This window comes from Brachycentrus maculatus, unplaced genomic scaffold (assembly GCF_059751285.1).
Source record: "Brachycentrus maculatus isolate JH-2025_06_01 unplaced genomic scaffold, ASM5975128v1 h1tg000085l, whole genome shotgun sequence".
Classification (NCBI taxonomy): Eukaryota; Metazoa; Arthropoda; class Insecta; order Trichoptera; family Brachycentridae; genus Brachycentrus; species Brachycentrus maculatus.
The window spans coordinates 482,231-495,282 of NW_028280839.1; the positions used below are offsets into that span (position 1 = coordinate 482,231).

At 31.9% G+C, this 13,052-nt stretch overlaps 1 protein-coding gene across 1 annotated transcript; it reads left to right on the forward strand.

The window, feature by feature from the left end:
* The first annotated feature begins 603 nt into the window (after positions 1-603).
* On the forward strand, positions 604-7,094 carry Vps2 (vacuolar protein sorting 2). Its single transcript, XM_088257590.1, has 6 exons — positions 604-735; positions 911-1,086; positions 3,926-4,138; positions 4,896-4,993; positions 6,092-6,189; positions 6,803-7,094. The coding sequence occupies exons 2-6, from the start codon at positions 919-921 to the stop codon at positions 6,910-6,912; spliced, it is 687 nt and encodes a 228-aa protein (XP_088113716.1). The 5' UTR covers positions 604-735; positions 911-918; the 3' UTR covers positions 6,913-7,094.
* Positions 7,095-13,052: the final 5,958 nt, after the last annotated feature.

Sequence of the window (13,052 nt, forward strand, 5' to 3'; positions counted from 1 at the left end):
CATTTTTTCTTCTTGCTTTTATATTTATGTTTTATGCAAACAATATAAATTGATTAATTACAAATGCTGCTTTAAACCTTAAGCGCTAATGTTTAATATGTTTCTGGTTGGTTGGAAGATATTTCTTCGTATCAATAAGCTCACCAATGTATGTTCTGGTGTATATCTGATCTTACCCTTAGCCCATAGGACACTGCCTTGGATCGATGGTGAAGCAGTGTAAGGTTGAATATTAATGAGATGCATTAAGCCAATGTGAACAGTTCTTAGAAAATTCCATGAAAGTAAATATTTATTTAAAATTATTTATATTTGTTTGAAAAATCATTTATGACCTCATGACCTCCTGGGAATCAAACCCAGGAACTTATGCACAGAAGTCGAATACTGTTAGAACTCAGTATGGAGGCGGACATACTCCATTGGATTTTTTTTAATCACTTATAAATTCATTATAAAATACGTCAGATAATTTCAAATAAATTTCGAATGTGAGAGTACAATATTAGGAGCCAAGGAGCTTGGGAGTACTTACGTACCTAAAAAGATAAATACGTTATGGACCACTGCTAAAGGTCATAGATAAACTAATGGTTAGGTTTTTTGTTGTTAAGCTGGTAACATTACTTAGTATTGTGACAGCGCCGGACATTCTTTGTGCATATTGCGAGTTATCGGAAAAAAAAGTATCACAAACCCCTGATTTTGTATAATTACTAAGGAAGGAGTTAAAAGGTTACTTAAAAATGCATTTATTTATTAAATCGTGCTATTTGCATGATAGACGATTAAAACAATTAAATTAATTTGTGTCTGTAAACAATAACACACCCGTAGCATGAATCACCATCCAAACCTGTCAATGAACTGTCAAATTTTGATGCTCAATTATTTTTTTAAATTTCTGTAGATATAACAATGGAGTGGTTATTCGGAAGGAAAATGTCGCCTGACGAGATGCTCAGGAAAAACCAGAGGGCATTGAACAAAGCGATGCGAGACTTGGACAGGGAGAAGATGAAAATGGAGCAGCAAGAGAAAAAGGTCATTGCCGACATAAAAAAGCTTGCCAAGGAAGGTCAAATGGTAAATTTCTCATAAATCGGTCAATTTAGAAATATCGTTTTTAGAAGTGTAAAATAAACAAGTGTTTTTTCTTAATTTTTTATGGTTTTATTAACTACTTCTTGCTCGATTTTTTTCTTCACAAAAATAGACTAAAAATATCATTACTTTCTTTTTTATTCAAAGTGTTTAAATAATTACAAAGTTGTGTTGCATTCTCTCAGACGAATGTGCGGCAAGCGTTGTATGATAGATGTTCGAATGTTGATAGAAGGAAATAATGCAAGGCTGACATAAGCATTATCAATAGACGGAATATTAAGACAGGTGTGTTGAGATGGTCGGACATGTAAATTAAATGTGTGAAGAAAGAATAGTAAAACCAATTTACGAGGCAAATGTGGGTGGTAATAGAAGCAGAAGAAGACCGAGGAAAACTTGCCCTGACCAAGTATTTCAATTATTTGAAATGGTCAGGTCAGGAGTCGGAATAATCGGCGGGGATTTTTTTTTTTTTCTTTATTTAAAATTCTTTTGCATTACATAAATTCAAAAACAATTTTTTTTTATAATAAATAAGAATAAATACAAAAAAAAGATCCCACAAAGGCATGGCCTGTGTGTGGGTATACAAAATAAATAGTCATAGTACAGGGTATAAGGGTATAGGTTTCTAAGTATAATTAGTTAATACAAAATACAAAAAACTTAAATTAAATACAAAAAAAAAATAAAAATAAAAATACTTGACTCTCAGTGAGCAATTTTTTATTTTATTTTTTTTTAAATTAAAACTTAAACATAAAAAAGATGACAAAGTAAAAAAGTAAAAAGCTAGCGATCATGTTCTAAATGAAAAAGGAACTTAATCTGTCTCTTTTATAAATAATCTAAGCAAATTTTTTAATTTACACGAACTTAGGGAATTAACATCTAACAAATAGTCTTTGTGGAATAAGTTGAACAGTTTTGGAGCTATGAAAAATGAGTGTCTTTGCGCAAGTCTGGATTTACAAAAAGGGATTTCTAATAAATTATTAATTCGTTGGCTAGATCTATTATTATTTTTAGGAAATAAATGTTGGCGCAAATAAACATATTTTAGACACTGTTGGCAATAGATTTCTCGTAGCTCCAAAAGTTCGGCTTCCTGAAATAATTGGTTGGAAGGAAAAGTAGAATTTTTTTTAAGCATGATTTTAATAATAAGTTTTTGGACTGTTTCTAAAGGCTTTAAATGAATATTGAATGCTCCCCCCCATCCAATTATTCCATAACAAAGAGAAGACTGTACAAGTGCATGATAGACCATTTTGTTGGTGTTAGGATGGACATAACTAGACAAACGTTTAAAAATATATGTCAGATACCTAAGTTTGTTCACAATTTTTTCTATGTGCTGGTTCCATTTGAGTTGACAATCTATTGTTAGACCCAAATATTTTGTCGACTTTTCAGATTTCATTTTTACACAGTTATTACATATGTCGAGGTTACAATTTTTGTTATGAAACATGATGTTAAGATTCGATGAAGGGGCTGACGAGTAAGAATTGTAAAAAGGTATGAATAAAGTTTTTTCACAATTAAGAGAAAGGAGGTTCCGATCTAGCCACTCTTTGATTACTGTTATACATTTGTTGGCTTTGCTGGCTGTCTCTTCCCAGGATTTACCTTGTACAATTATTGCGGTATCATCAGCGTAGGAGAACAGTTTACCAGGTACATCGATATTACAAAGATTGTTAATATAAATTAGAAACAATAAAGGACCGAGCACTGTTCCTTGTGGAACTCCGTGTATCACAGTGTTAGCCTTACTTATAGTTGGTCCAATCTTGGTGCTTTGAAGTCGATTTACTAAGTAATTTTCAAAAAACAATAGACAATCATTTTTAATACCAATTTTACAAAGTTTTTTTAGTAAAATTCCATGGTTAACTGTGTCAAATGCTTTTTTAAGATCTAAAAATATTGTAAGGCATTTCTTATTTGAGTCTAAACTAGAGTAAATGCATTTTGTAAGGTTGTAAATTGCATCTTCTGCGCTATAACTAGATCGGAAACCAAATTGGTTATGAGATAGAAGATCGGAAGATTCCAGAAAAAATATCATTTGGTTTTTAATACATTTTTCTAGGATTTCAGCTAGTTGCGAGATTAAAGTAATTGGTCGGTAATTATCAGTTTTACTTGAGGACCCAGCTTTGTGAATTGGTACTAGATTACATATCTTGAATTGGTTAGGAAATATCCCTTTTGCGAGACATTCATTAAAAATATAAAGTAAAGGTGGTATTATAAATATCTTAATAGACTTAATTGTTGTACTGCTTAGTTCATCTGGCCCATTAGCAGTGTTAATATTAAGTTCGTCAATATATTTTGATATTTCAGCTTCTGTTATATGTATGAAGATGTATGAAGAGATCCATAAATGTGGAAGAGGCGAAGATTGATTGCAAAGACAGATTGGTGTGCCGTTCTATTCTCTCTGCCTATCCCTGCGGGAAAACCGCATGGAAGTTATTCAGTTTCAAACAGAGCTTTTTTTAAAACAAAATAGGTCCCGGAACTCACATCATGTCAAGCTTTTTACTAAAAAAAAATAGTTCATTACAATACCATATTTTATCATTTTGACGAATCATAGAAATATAGATTGTAATAACGTAAGCGCAAACATTGTTTCGTCTAATCGATTTTGATAAATAATAAAAATAAAAATAATGTCCATGAAAAAAGGTGCCGGAACACCGTTCCACCGCGTTGCATGAAAAAAAATCCCTGGTTTTAAATAATGTTACTCTGTGCTATGGATAATGAATCATAGGTTGATTTAATTTTCATTTGTTTCAAGGACGCTGTAAAAATAATGGCAAAAGATCTCGTCAGGACCCGGAGGTACGTGAGGAAGTTCATGCTGATGAAGGCCAATATCCAGGCCGTGTCGCTCAAGATACAGACCCTCAAATCTCAAAACACAATGGCCGTCGCGATGAAAGGAGTCACACGGGCCATGATGAATATGAACAAGCAACTAAATCTACCTCAAATACAGAAGATATTACATGTATATATACCAATCAATATTCCACTATTCTTAAAATTAACCTTTAGATGCTCATGCACCGCGTGCAATAAGGGTAGCGCCCTGCCCAAGTATTTTTGTGAAATATTCGCGTGACTTGCTATCTATGCATAGCTCCTAAGATATTTATCGGAACCAAAAATAAAATGATGGATTGGCATCTCAAAGACATTATTTACGTAAGCTAATATTCATATTTTGAATACTATTGTCATAAATCAGTGTAATCCAATGGCAAAATGCATTACAATCACTGGTCCTGTATGGGACCACTGGGCATTGAACGACGCAAATCCGCGGTCTCTTAAAGGACCACTGGGCGGCCGAAGGTTAATATTTAAAGCATTTACTTTGTGGTTAGTCATTTTTACATTTTTCTTACAAAAATGATAATAATATAAGTTTATAATCACTCACCGAGACAACACAATCAGGACAGGAGGTTTGTCAGGACAATCCCTACCACAGCATGCAAACAATACTACACGTCACCACTATTCACATGCTAATAACTAGATAAAATGTTGATCACAAGCAATTTTGGTTGACCCGGGGACCAACATGCACTAAGAATTGCAGAACAAACATGCACTAAGGGCCGGTGTCTGGCACGCACTGCATTCTGTTCAAGACTGAACAGGAATTGTAAATTTGGCAGCGATAAAAGAAAAAGGTTAACTTATGTTATGTTATCTTCCCTTTAATTAACGCATGTAACCTGTGATTCATTTGCTTCCAGGAATTTGAAAAACAATCAGAGATTATGGACATGAAAGAAGAAATGATGAACGATGCAATGGATGACGCAATGGAAGATGATGATGAAGAAGAAGAAACGTAATTAATTTTTTTTTATTTGTTTAGATTCTTTATTTTCAAAAAACGATATTCTACGGTTTTCTTTTACATTTTATAAATTTAAAAAAAAACATTATTAACCAATGGTACATGATTTCTGCATCTTTTCATAAATGTATGGACGAAGAATATTTATAAATGGTAAATAATTAAGAAGAATTTCATATATTCTCATGTATGTGATTTCACAAAACATCATGTACATAATTTTGAGTGTGTCCAAATACTTGTTCACAAAATCTGGATTATCTCCAATTACAGGAGTTATTTTCATATTATTTACATATTATCATGTACATAGTTAAATTTTAAAAATATTTACCAAAAAAAAAGAAAAAAATGAACCTTATAATAATTATGATTTTGGACTTTTCGTAAAATACTACCTCAAGGGCGCTTATACAGATCGCTCACTCCTTTCAAGAACGTCATAAATCAAAAAACCTGATTTTTCAGGAAAACGTTTTTAAAGTTTAAAAATATAATACAATCTATTAAAAATAAATATCGAGTCACTTATTGAACTTTACTGTGCAACAGATCTTTTTAGGTAAAACCTGATTATTTTTCCTACATTTGAAAAATATAGTTTATTTCAAAAAATAATTAAACAATACCTTTTCTTCAAAATGTAAAAACAACACTTTCTGCCCTGTAGCGGCTAAATATTAAGTTAAAAATATGCCTCTTTTGCTGGGATATAGTACATTTTCTGGGCATTCCGAAAACATGCTCAACTGAAAATTGACGATTTTTAATTTATGACGTTTTTGAAAGGAGTGAGCGAGATGTGGATTATGATATGAAAATGAATTACCATTAGGTAAAAAAATATATATTAAAGAAAATCATTGTCAATTTGCTGAGTCTGAAGGGGAAGAGTGGAGACGCCGTATTACTGCGCATTCTTCTCGGTCTTCTGAGGCTGGGGCATGGCCAAGATGTTAGGCAGGACCCATATCTGATCTAATATACTTAATCTAAAAATTAACATAATATACCACTTTGGTATAGTTTTGATACCACATACTTGAAAGGTTCATTTAAAATATTTTATAATTATTGTTATTATTTCAGCGATGCTGTTGTCTCCCAGATATTGGACGAGTTAGGTTTACAGCTCAACGACCAATTGTCAGGATTACCGCAAGCTACAGGATCATTATCAGTGGCAGGTGAGCATTCAACAACACTTTGACTACTATACTTACAATTTTGATTTACTACATATGTATATAACAAATTAATCTGTGGAATTAGATTATGCAGTTAGCATACTTAAAACAAAAAAAGAACAAATAAACTAACAAAAAAATTAAATGGGGAATAAGAAAATTTAAATTGGTGAAATATAAAAATAAATTGAAATACTAAGAAATTTCAGCACAAAAACTGACAGCTAATCTATGACAACAATAATATGATGACAGGCCCCGTGGCGTAGTTGGGTAAATGCTCGACTGCAAAACTGGCATTGCAGATTAGATTCCCGCCAATTTAAAAATAAATTCAATAAAGATTTATTTTCAATTAGTCTGGGTATTTGTGATGTGTTTTTCACATTTATCTTCCCTATCCTTACTATCCTACTACAATACCTGCAGACAAGCCTCAGAAAAAAAGTTCCAATCTTACACTAGAATATTACAGCAATATATAAATTTTTAAAATTGAGATACAAATTTACACGACTGCTTTTAAAAAAAAAATCATTTAATTGAGCTTATGTTGAAATAAGTCAATCAGTCGCTTTTTGCAGCACTCTCACAATATGTTTAATAATTTTAGGTAATAAAGTGCCAGCACAGCCTGCTGCAGCTGTGGCCGGCGGAGGAGGTCCCGTGAGTGATGCCGATGCTGATCTACAAGCCCGACTAGACAATTTGCGGCGAGAATAAGCTACTTCTGAACTCAGGGTTGTGTTTTGTACAATGCCATCAGCATTCTTGACCTAATCATACATGTACCAAAAGTATATTATTTCTCATTTGTATCACTACTTGATAGGAGGAATATTGGATTGAAGAGAGTTTAATCCTTTACGTCTTCCTTATTGCTTTACAGATTTTAATAACAACAATAATATAAATTTATTTGTTAATGAAAAAATTATTAACTCTAAGGGTGGTGACTGACCGGAGCATTTCGTCGTAACGTAACATTGTAACATCGCTCGCGGCGAGCATCCGAAACTATGGTTCGCTGTACTGACTGCCTGAATGCTCGCTTCGTAACGTGTTACGTAATGACGAAATGGCTCCGGTCAGTCACCACCCTTAAAGATACTAAATATTTACTAAAGTTGATATAATTCTTTTTGTTTTTTGCAAATTATCTGTTGCAATGTATAATAATTGTATGATTTATTTTAACTGACAAAAAAATCTATCAAATAAGGCAAATACCAGTGGTGTAGTCAGTTTGAGACGCATCATGGTGAAGCCCCAGGACCTTCATTTGAAGCCTTACTTGTATTCCAGAGCATGTAATATTAAAATATTTGTTTCTGGCTAGTTAATTTATCACTACATCACCAGTAAACATGCATATGGTTTAAGATCTTATAAAAGTTACCGGTCAAATTGCTGAAGAGTTTGTTACGTCGAACACAGTTTAAGTTTTTTGCCTACTTACTGACCGGGTTGCTGAACCTAATTATAATACTATAAAATTCTGCACTTTTAGTAATGGCGTATCATATTACTACATATTACTGAACTGTGAGATAATAAAACCCGGTTTCATTCAATTCACTCTTGAAAAAGAGACATTAATTTACCGTAAACATTTTGATATGAAAAAATCTGCATCTTCCTGCTGTAGCATCATTATTAGAGACGCATTGAAGAGGTTTTATGCAAGCTATAAATCGACTGACTTGGAATCAAGGCACAGAATAATTATTTTTTCCTATGATATGATGAATTCATATCAGTGATTTATTCTTTGTTTTTTTTTAAAGAAATATACGCTACAATGTTAAACATTAAGCATTTTATTAATCACTTTATTCTCAGATTAAAAAAATCTCTCGATTTGTTAATCAAAAGATATGTTTTGATTCCCAAAACATGGAGATTAGTAATAACTTAACTACATTTGAAAATTATCACAAATTGTGCATTTACAATTAATTTTTAGTAGTTTGGCAACCCTTAATGTAAGATATTATGTAAATAAAATTATACTATGTATTATAATGTTTAAAAAATAATTGCAGACTAATTTGCAATATATATAACTCTACGCCTTAACATAACATTACACAATGTTATCCTCAATATTGAATAGGCTTCTTTTAAAGAATAATATATTTATATTTTATAATATACAATTTTATTACTGTGTGTACTACAATAAAATTAAATCCTTTGTTAATTTAACTGGGTTTTATTTCTATGTCCCTTCGGTGTCAAAATCTAGTGAGTACTATGTAAGTATCAAGTAACTATATAAATAAATTCTTCAATAATATTGACTCACCTTTAGGCCATTATTAACACAAATTATGCATAATGCACACTTACAAAATAATACAGTAAACCTCAATATAACGGACTAATTTGGCGGAGGGGATGTCTGTTAAAGCCAAAAGTCCGTTATATAAAAAAAAACATTTAAATAAATAAAAATATTTTTTTTTAAAATATTTTACTATATTTGGAGATATAACATAAATAAACAATACAAAACACAAACAATTCTATTTATTGTCTTAGGACACTTGCCGTGAAGTGACGTTGCTGTTTGGTATTGACGTGCTTACTTTTGGTAATCCTGCTTTGAAAACAGAATCAAGTTTTGTTTGCACTTTTGAAGTATGCTATTTTTTTTTAATCAACTCTCATGCGAACAATATTTACTGACCGGATTTTTTGTCCGTTATATCCGAAGTTCATTAAATAGAGGTCCCTTATATCGGGGTTTTACTGTACCAAACATATATTCCTAAATTTGAAAATAAAATAAGGTTTGTTTTTAAATGTTCCTTTATTTATTAAATAAAAATAGATTTGAATGGTGACAGTATAAAAAAAAATATGTATATTCTTTACTACTAATAATAAATGAACTAATAGTAAAAATTATATAAAATTCATAATTATAGATATATCAACTGCTTAATTTAAAACCAAACAAGGATAAAATAGGTTTTTTCAATCGGTGTTAATATACAATTCAAGTCAATTCATTTACGTGATTAAGAAGGCATTAATTACTTCAGGGATATTTTTCTATTAAAAGACACTAAGTATGTATAGAGTCCTTACTTCATCAAAAACATCAAAGTACTGGAAGAAATCCCAAAAAATCTCATTATTTTAATCATCAAAATACTTGTAAGATATTCATATTAATATCAGAATTTGGTTTAACATTTAACATAATGACATAAATCCCATCAATAATACTGACTGTTTAATTTGCAAGCAAATACTGAGTGTTTTTTTTCTTCCTAATAAATATTTTGTGGCCACCAGTTTATTTTTCTTATGTTCCTTTATTTGGTTTAAATTATAAAGCAGCTGATGGTTAGAAAATTCAGCTCTTGAATGAATGGCAATTCATCCGAAACAACTTTCAGAAAATATCTTTGCATTTATCAGTCTTGTTTTAAAATTAATATAAAAATCAGTATAAGGGTCTACAGAACAGGATAATTGTAAATACATTGATGTCTCAAGATACTTCTTAGTACGTAAACATTGATTACACATACATATATACCTATAAGCTCTTATAAATAATGTACACAATACATATATAGACATTCAGTTTACACTCAATAATTATGATTAGACATTATCATTTATATGGCAACTCATGAAAATATAGCTTTACCTTAAAAAAGGTTAAATCGTAGGTTCCCAATGGGGGCGGTACTGCTCCCCAGTGGGCGCTGATGAGGTCTTCTAGAGAGCACTAGCCCTAGGAAACAGAAGGGAGAGCTGGGAAGTGGGCAATATATTTTTATTCCTCCTCCCTCTATATGAGGAGACATTCCATCATCGAGGCCAAAAAAGGTAATAGGGGTTAAATATTGAACACTAATTAATTTTCCTTTGAAAAAAACATTTAGTGTGTTATGATAAGTGCTGATTGCGCAAAAGCCAGCTTTGTCATACACACACAGCCGCTTACTTTCGCAAACAATAGTTTAATACGTTGTGTAAAAAAAGTTAGCGCGTTGTGTAAAAATAGATATGGAAATTTTAGTTTTCAATTTGTCTGAGTTACATGCAAAATTAAGATTTATGAAAACATAATAGTTGCATTATTAGCACAATCATTTTGAAAAATCAAGTAGACCCCTTAATTTGATGTTAGAGAAAAACTACTTGAAAATTTTGGAGAATATTATACCTTTGGCAGATTGTGAAGCTGGGGAAATAGAGCCAAAGTAGCAAAGTTGAACGTAGAAGGTTGGGATGAGCAGCCTTTGGAAAACTGAGCTACATGCTCAGGACGAGAGGATACTTAACACCTCCAAACACGCATCTTCGCTTACTTCCTGAGTAGAGTGCGAACATGATCTCTCGCAAAAGAGAGCCATAGAATGAGCAATACTAGGCTGAAAATCCAATGACTAGATAAAGGAAAGCACCAAGGTGGCTGACATCACGCAAAGCATCGCCAATTCGAAGTGGGGTTGTGCCAGTCACATAGCGATGAGACATGGGTGGGAACTGTTCCATGTCGAGCGAAGATAGAGAAGCCTTCCAGAGATTGCTAACGTCAGGGATACCTGATATGTACAGCACAGGAAGAATAAGACAAATTGGCAAATGATTGGCACTACTATTGCTGACGGTGTGTTTTGGGTTACTGTGCTGTGCATCATTAGTATTTCTGATTGACATTTTGTGCATTGCAGCATTAATTAATTATGTTAGCTATGTTTTCTTTTAATGTTATCAAAATGATAGAAGCCCTAATATAAGTAACACTAGCATAACTGGCTGTTGTATCAATTCACGGAAAACAAATGTCTGAGAAATTGGAGAAACAAACTTTATAATTTTTCGATGCAATTCATCAACTAAAGCTATTGACTGCAGACTTCCAATATCATTATCACTTTAATATTTTCACTTAAAAAAACTACATTTGGATACACTTTTGCTATGTCTAAACTAGTACACACATAATGTACAGTCGAACTTCCATATAACGAAGCCAGTAAATTAAGCCAAAATGTTTATTACATACAAAATTCCTGATACAAAATATATAGATATAATTTTATTATCAAATGGACTTATGCATATGTGTACTCTTATATAAGGGAAATATTCTAACATGTTTTCTAAGACTTTCTTTGCGTATTTTCTGGTTATTCTTTGATATTTACATTAAATGGATTTAACTGAACATTGACAATCAAAGTGTGTCTGAAAGGAATTTGGGAAATGTAAAGTTCAGATATTTTTATACCAATACATATTGCACATTGTTATATGAAATCATTGATGGATATTTAAGAAGTCAAATCGCAGAAAAAACCTGATAGCAACTAGTATTTATATAGAATATTTCTATATTTAATTAATATATTAGTTGTAAGGAGAACTTTGCTAAGTAAAAGTTCGTTATATAGAAGTTCAACCGAGTATTGTAATTCAGCATACAATACCACGAATATAACAAATCTCTTTTTACTACTCTTATCTAGATTAGTGGTTCCCAATTGTAGATATCGCCCCGAATTCTGGTTTTTTTATGAAGTGCTGGTGAAAAATTTAAGAACCACTGGTTTTATCTGTTAAAGTTACATCAATATTATACAATATTATGCGTCGTTAAATTTAAACAGTAATTTACAATTGTAATAACATAAAATATTATAGTCACAGTAAAAGTTTTCCTTATCATGTTTTCCTGTTTATGAAGTGAACCAATTTTTCGGAACAGTTAAGGCGAAGTCATAAATTATTATTTTGACTGTACGAAAATTAGTATTTGATTAATATCACTCCAGATAAATGATCATAGATGGCAGCGAAGTAATTAATATACATACTAGGAATTTATTCACAAATTGATCATTTGATTATTAATTATGTAAAGTCTCAGTGACCGGTTGTGCGCTTTATATTCCTTTGGATCTAGGAGTGGAATATATTTAAAGGAATACACATACCAGCCCTAGGGCACATGAGTTTGTGATATAGTACATATGTAGTAATTTTACTGTATGAATTTGTAAAACATCAGTATTTTGCGATAATTATTTTTAAAATAGTCAAAAAGGTAACATTACACCTTGGCTCATGGTTGGGCTAACGTACAGTTAACATCAAATTCACATTCTTATTCTAACATCTATTACTACACACACATTTTATTATTTATGACATATTTCTCCAAATTGAAATGAAAGATTTTAAAGTCTATGGGCGCTTGTCCACTACCCGGAATTACACGGAATTTTACTATCCGGCACGTAAGTTAGCGTTTTAAAACGACGATTGGCTTGGATTGGCTTGTGCTTTTGTCCATATTTTTTCAGATCGGTGCTTTTGATCGATGCGTGAAAATTGCGCGTAAATTCGATCACGCTAAACTGTCATAGTCGTTTTCATTTTTAAAACCGGACTGCCGGACGGTGAAATCCCGTGTAGTGGACAAACACCCTATGTCAGTAAACTGGCTTTGTAAGCAAATGGCTCAACTTAGCGCAACTGAAACTACTCTAATGGAAACATCGGGCATAAATGCGCACTCTCCAGTGTCAATTTTCAAAGGTGAATATTTAAATATTCACCTTTGAAACAGATTATTTTACAGAGTGCAAACTGCTGCAAGTTGGCAACAGGTAAAAGTACTCACTCTAATCTGTTTTTTTGTAACCGGACGGGCAATGTAAACTAGGGCATTCATTACTAGTTTACTTTAGAACAGTTGACCAGTAAACATGGTTTAATTCCATAACCAAGTTACTGACAAAAAAATCTAAAGTTATTCAAATATTCTTGTCATTTGTGATTCATTTTAAATGATTGCCGAGGGAGAATTAACATATGTAGGAAAATATAAC

What these genes read in the sequence shown, in the direction of transcription:
- Vps2 (XM_088257590.1), top strand. Translation starts at nt 919, where the DNA reads ATGGAGTGGTTATTCGGAAGGAAAATGTCGCCTGACGAGATGCTCAGG. An exon ending in TTGCCAAGGAAGGTCAAATG is followed by an intron (nt 1,087 to 3,925) that starts GTAAATTTCTCA and finishes ATTTGTTTCAAG; the next exon opens with GACGCTGTAAAAATAATGGC. An exon ending in AAATACAGAAGATATTACAT is followed by an intron (nt 4,139 to 4,895) that starts GTATATATACCA and finishes ATTTGCTTCCAG; the next exon opens with GAATTTGAAAAACAATCAGA.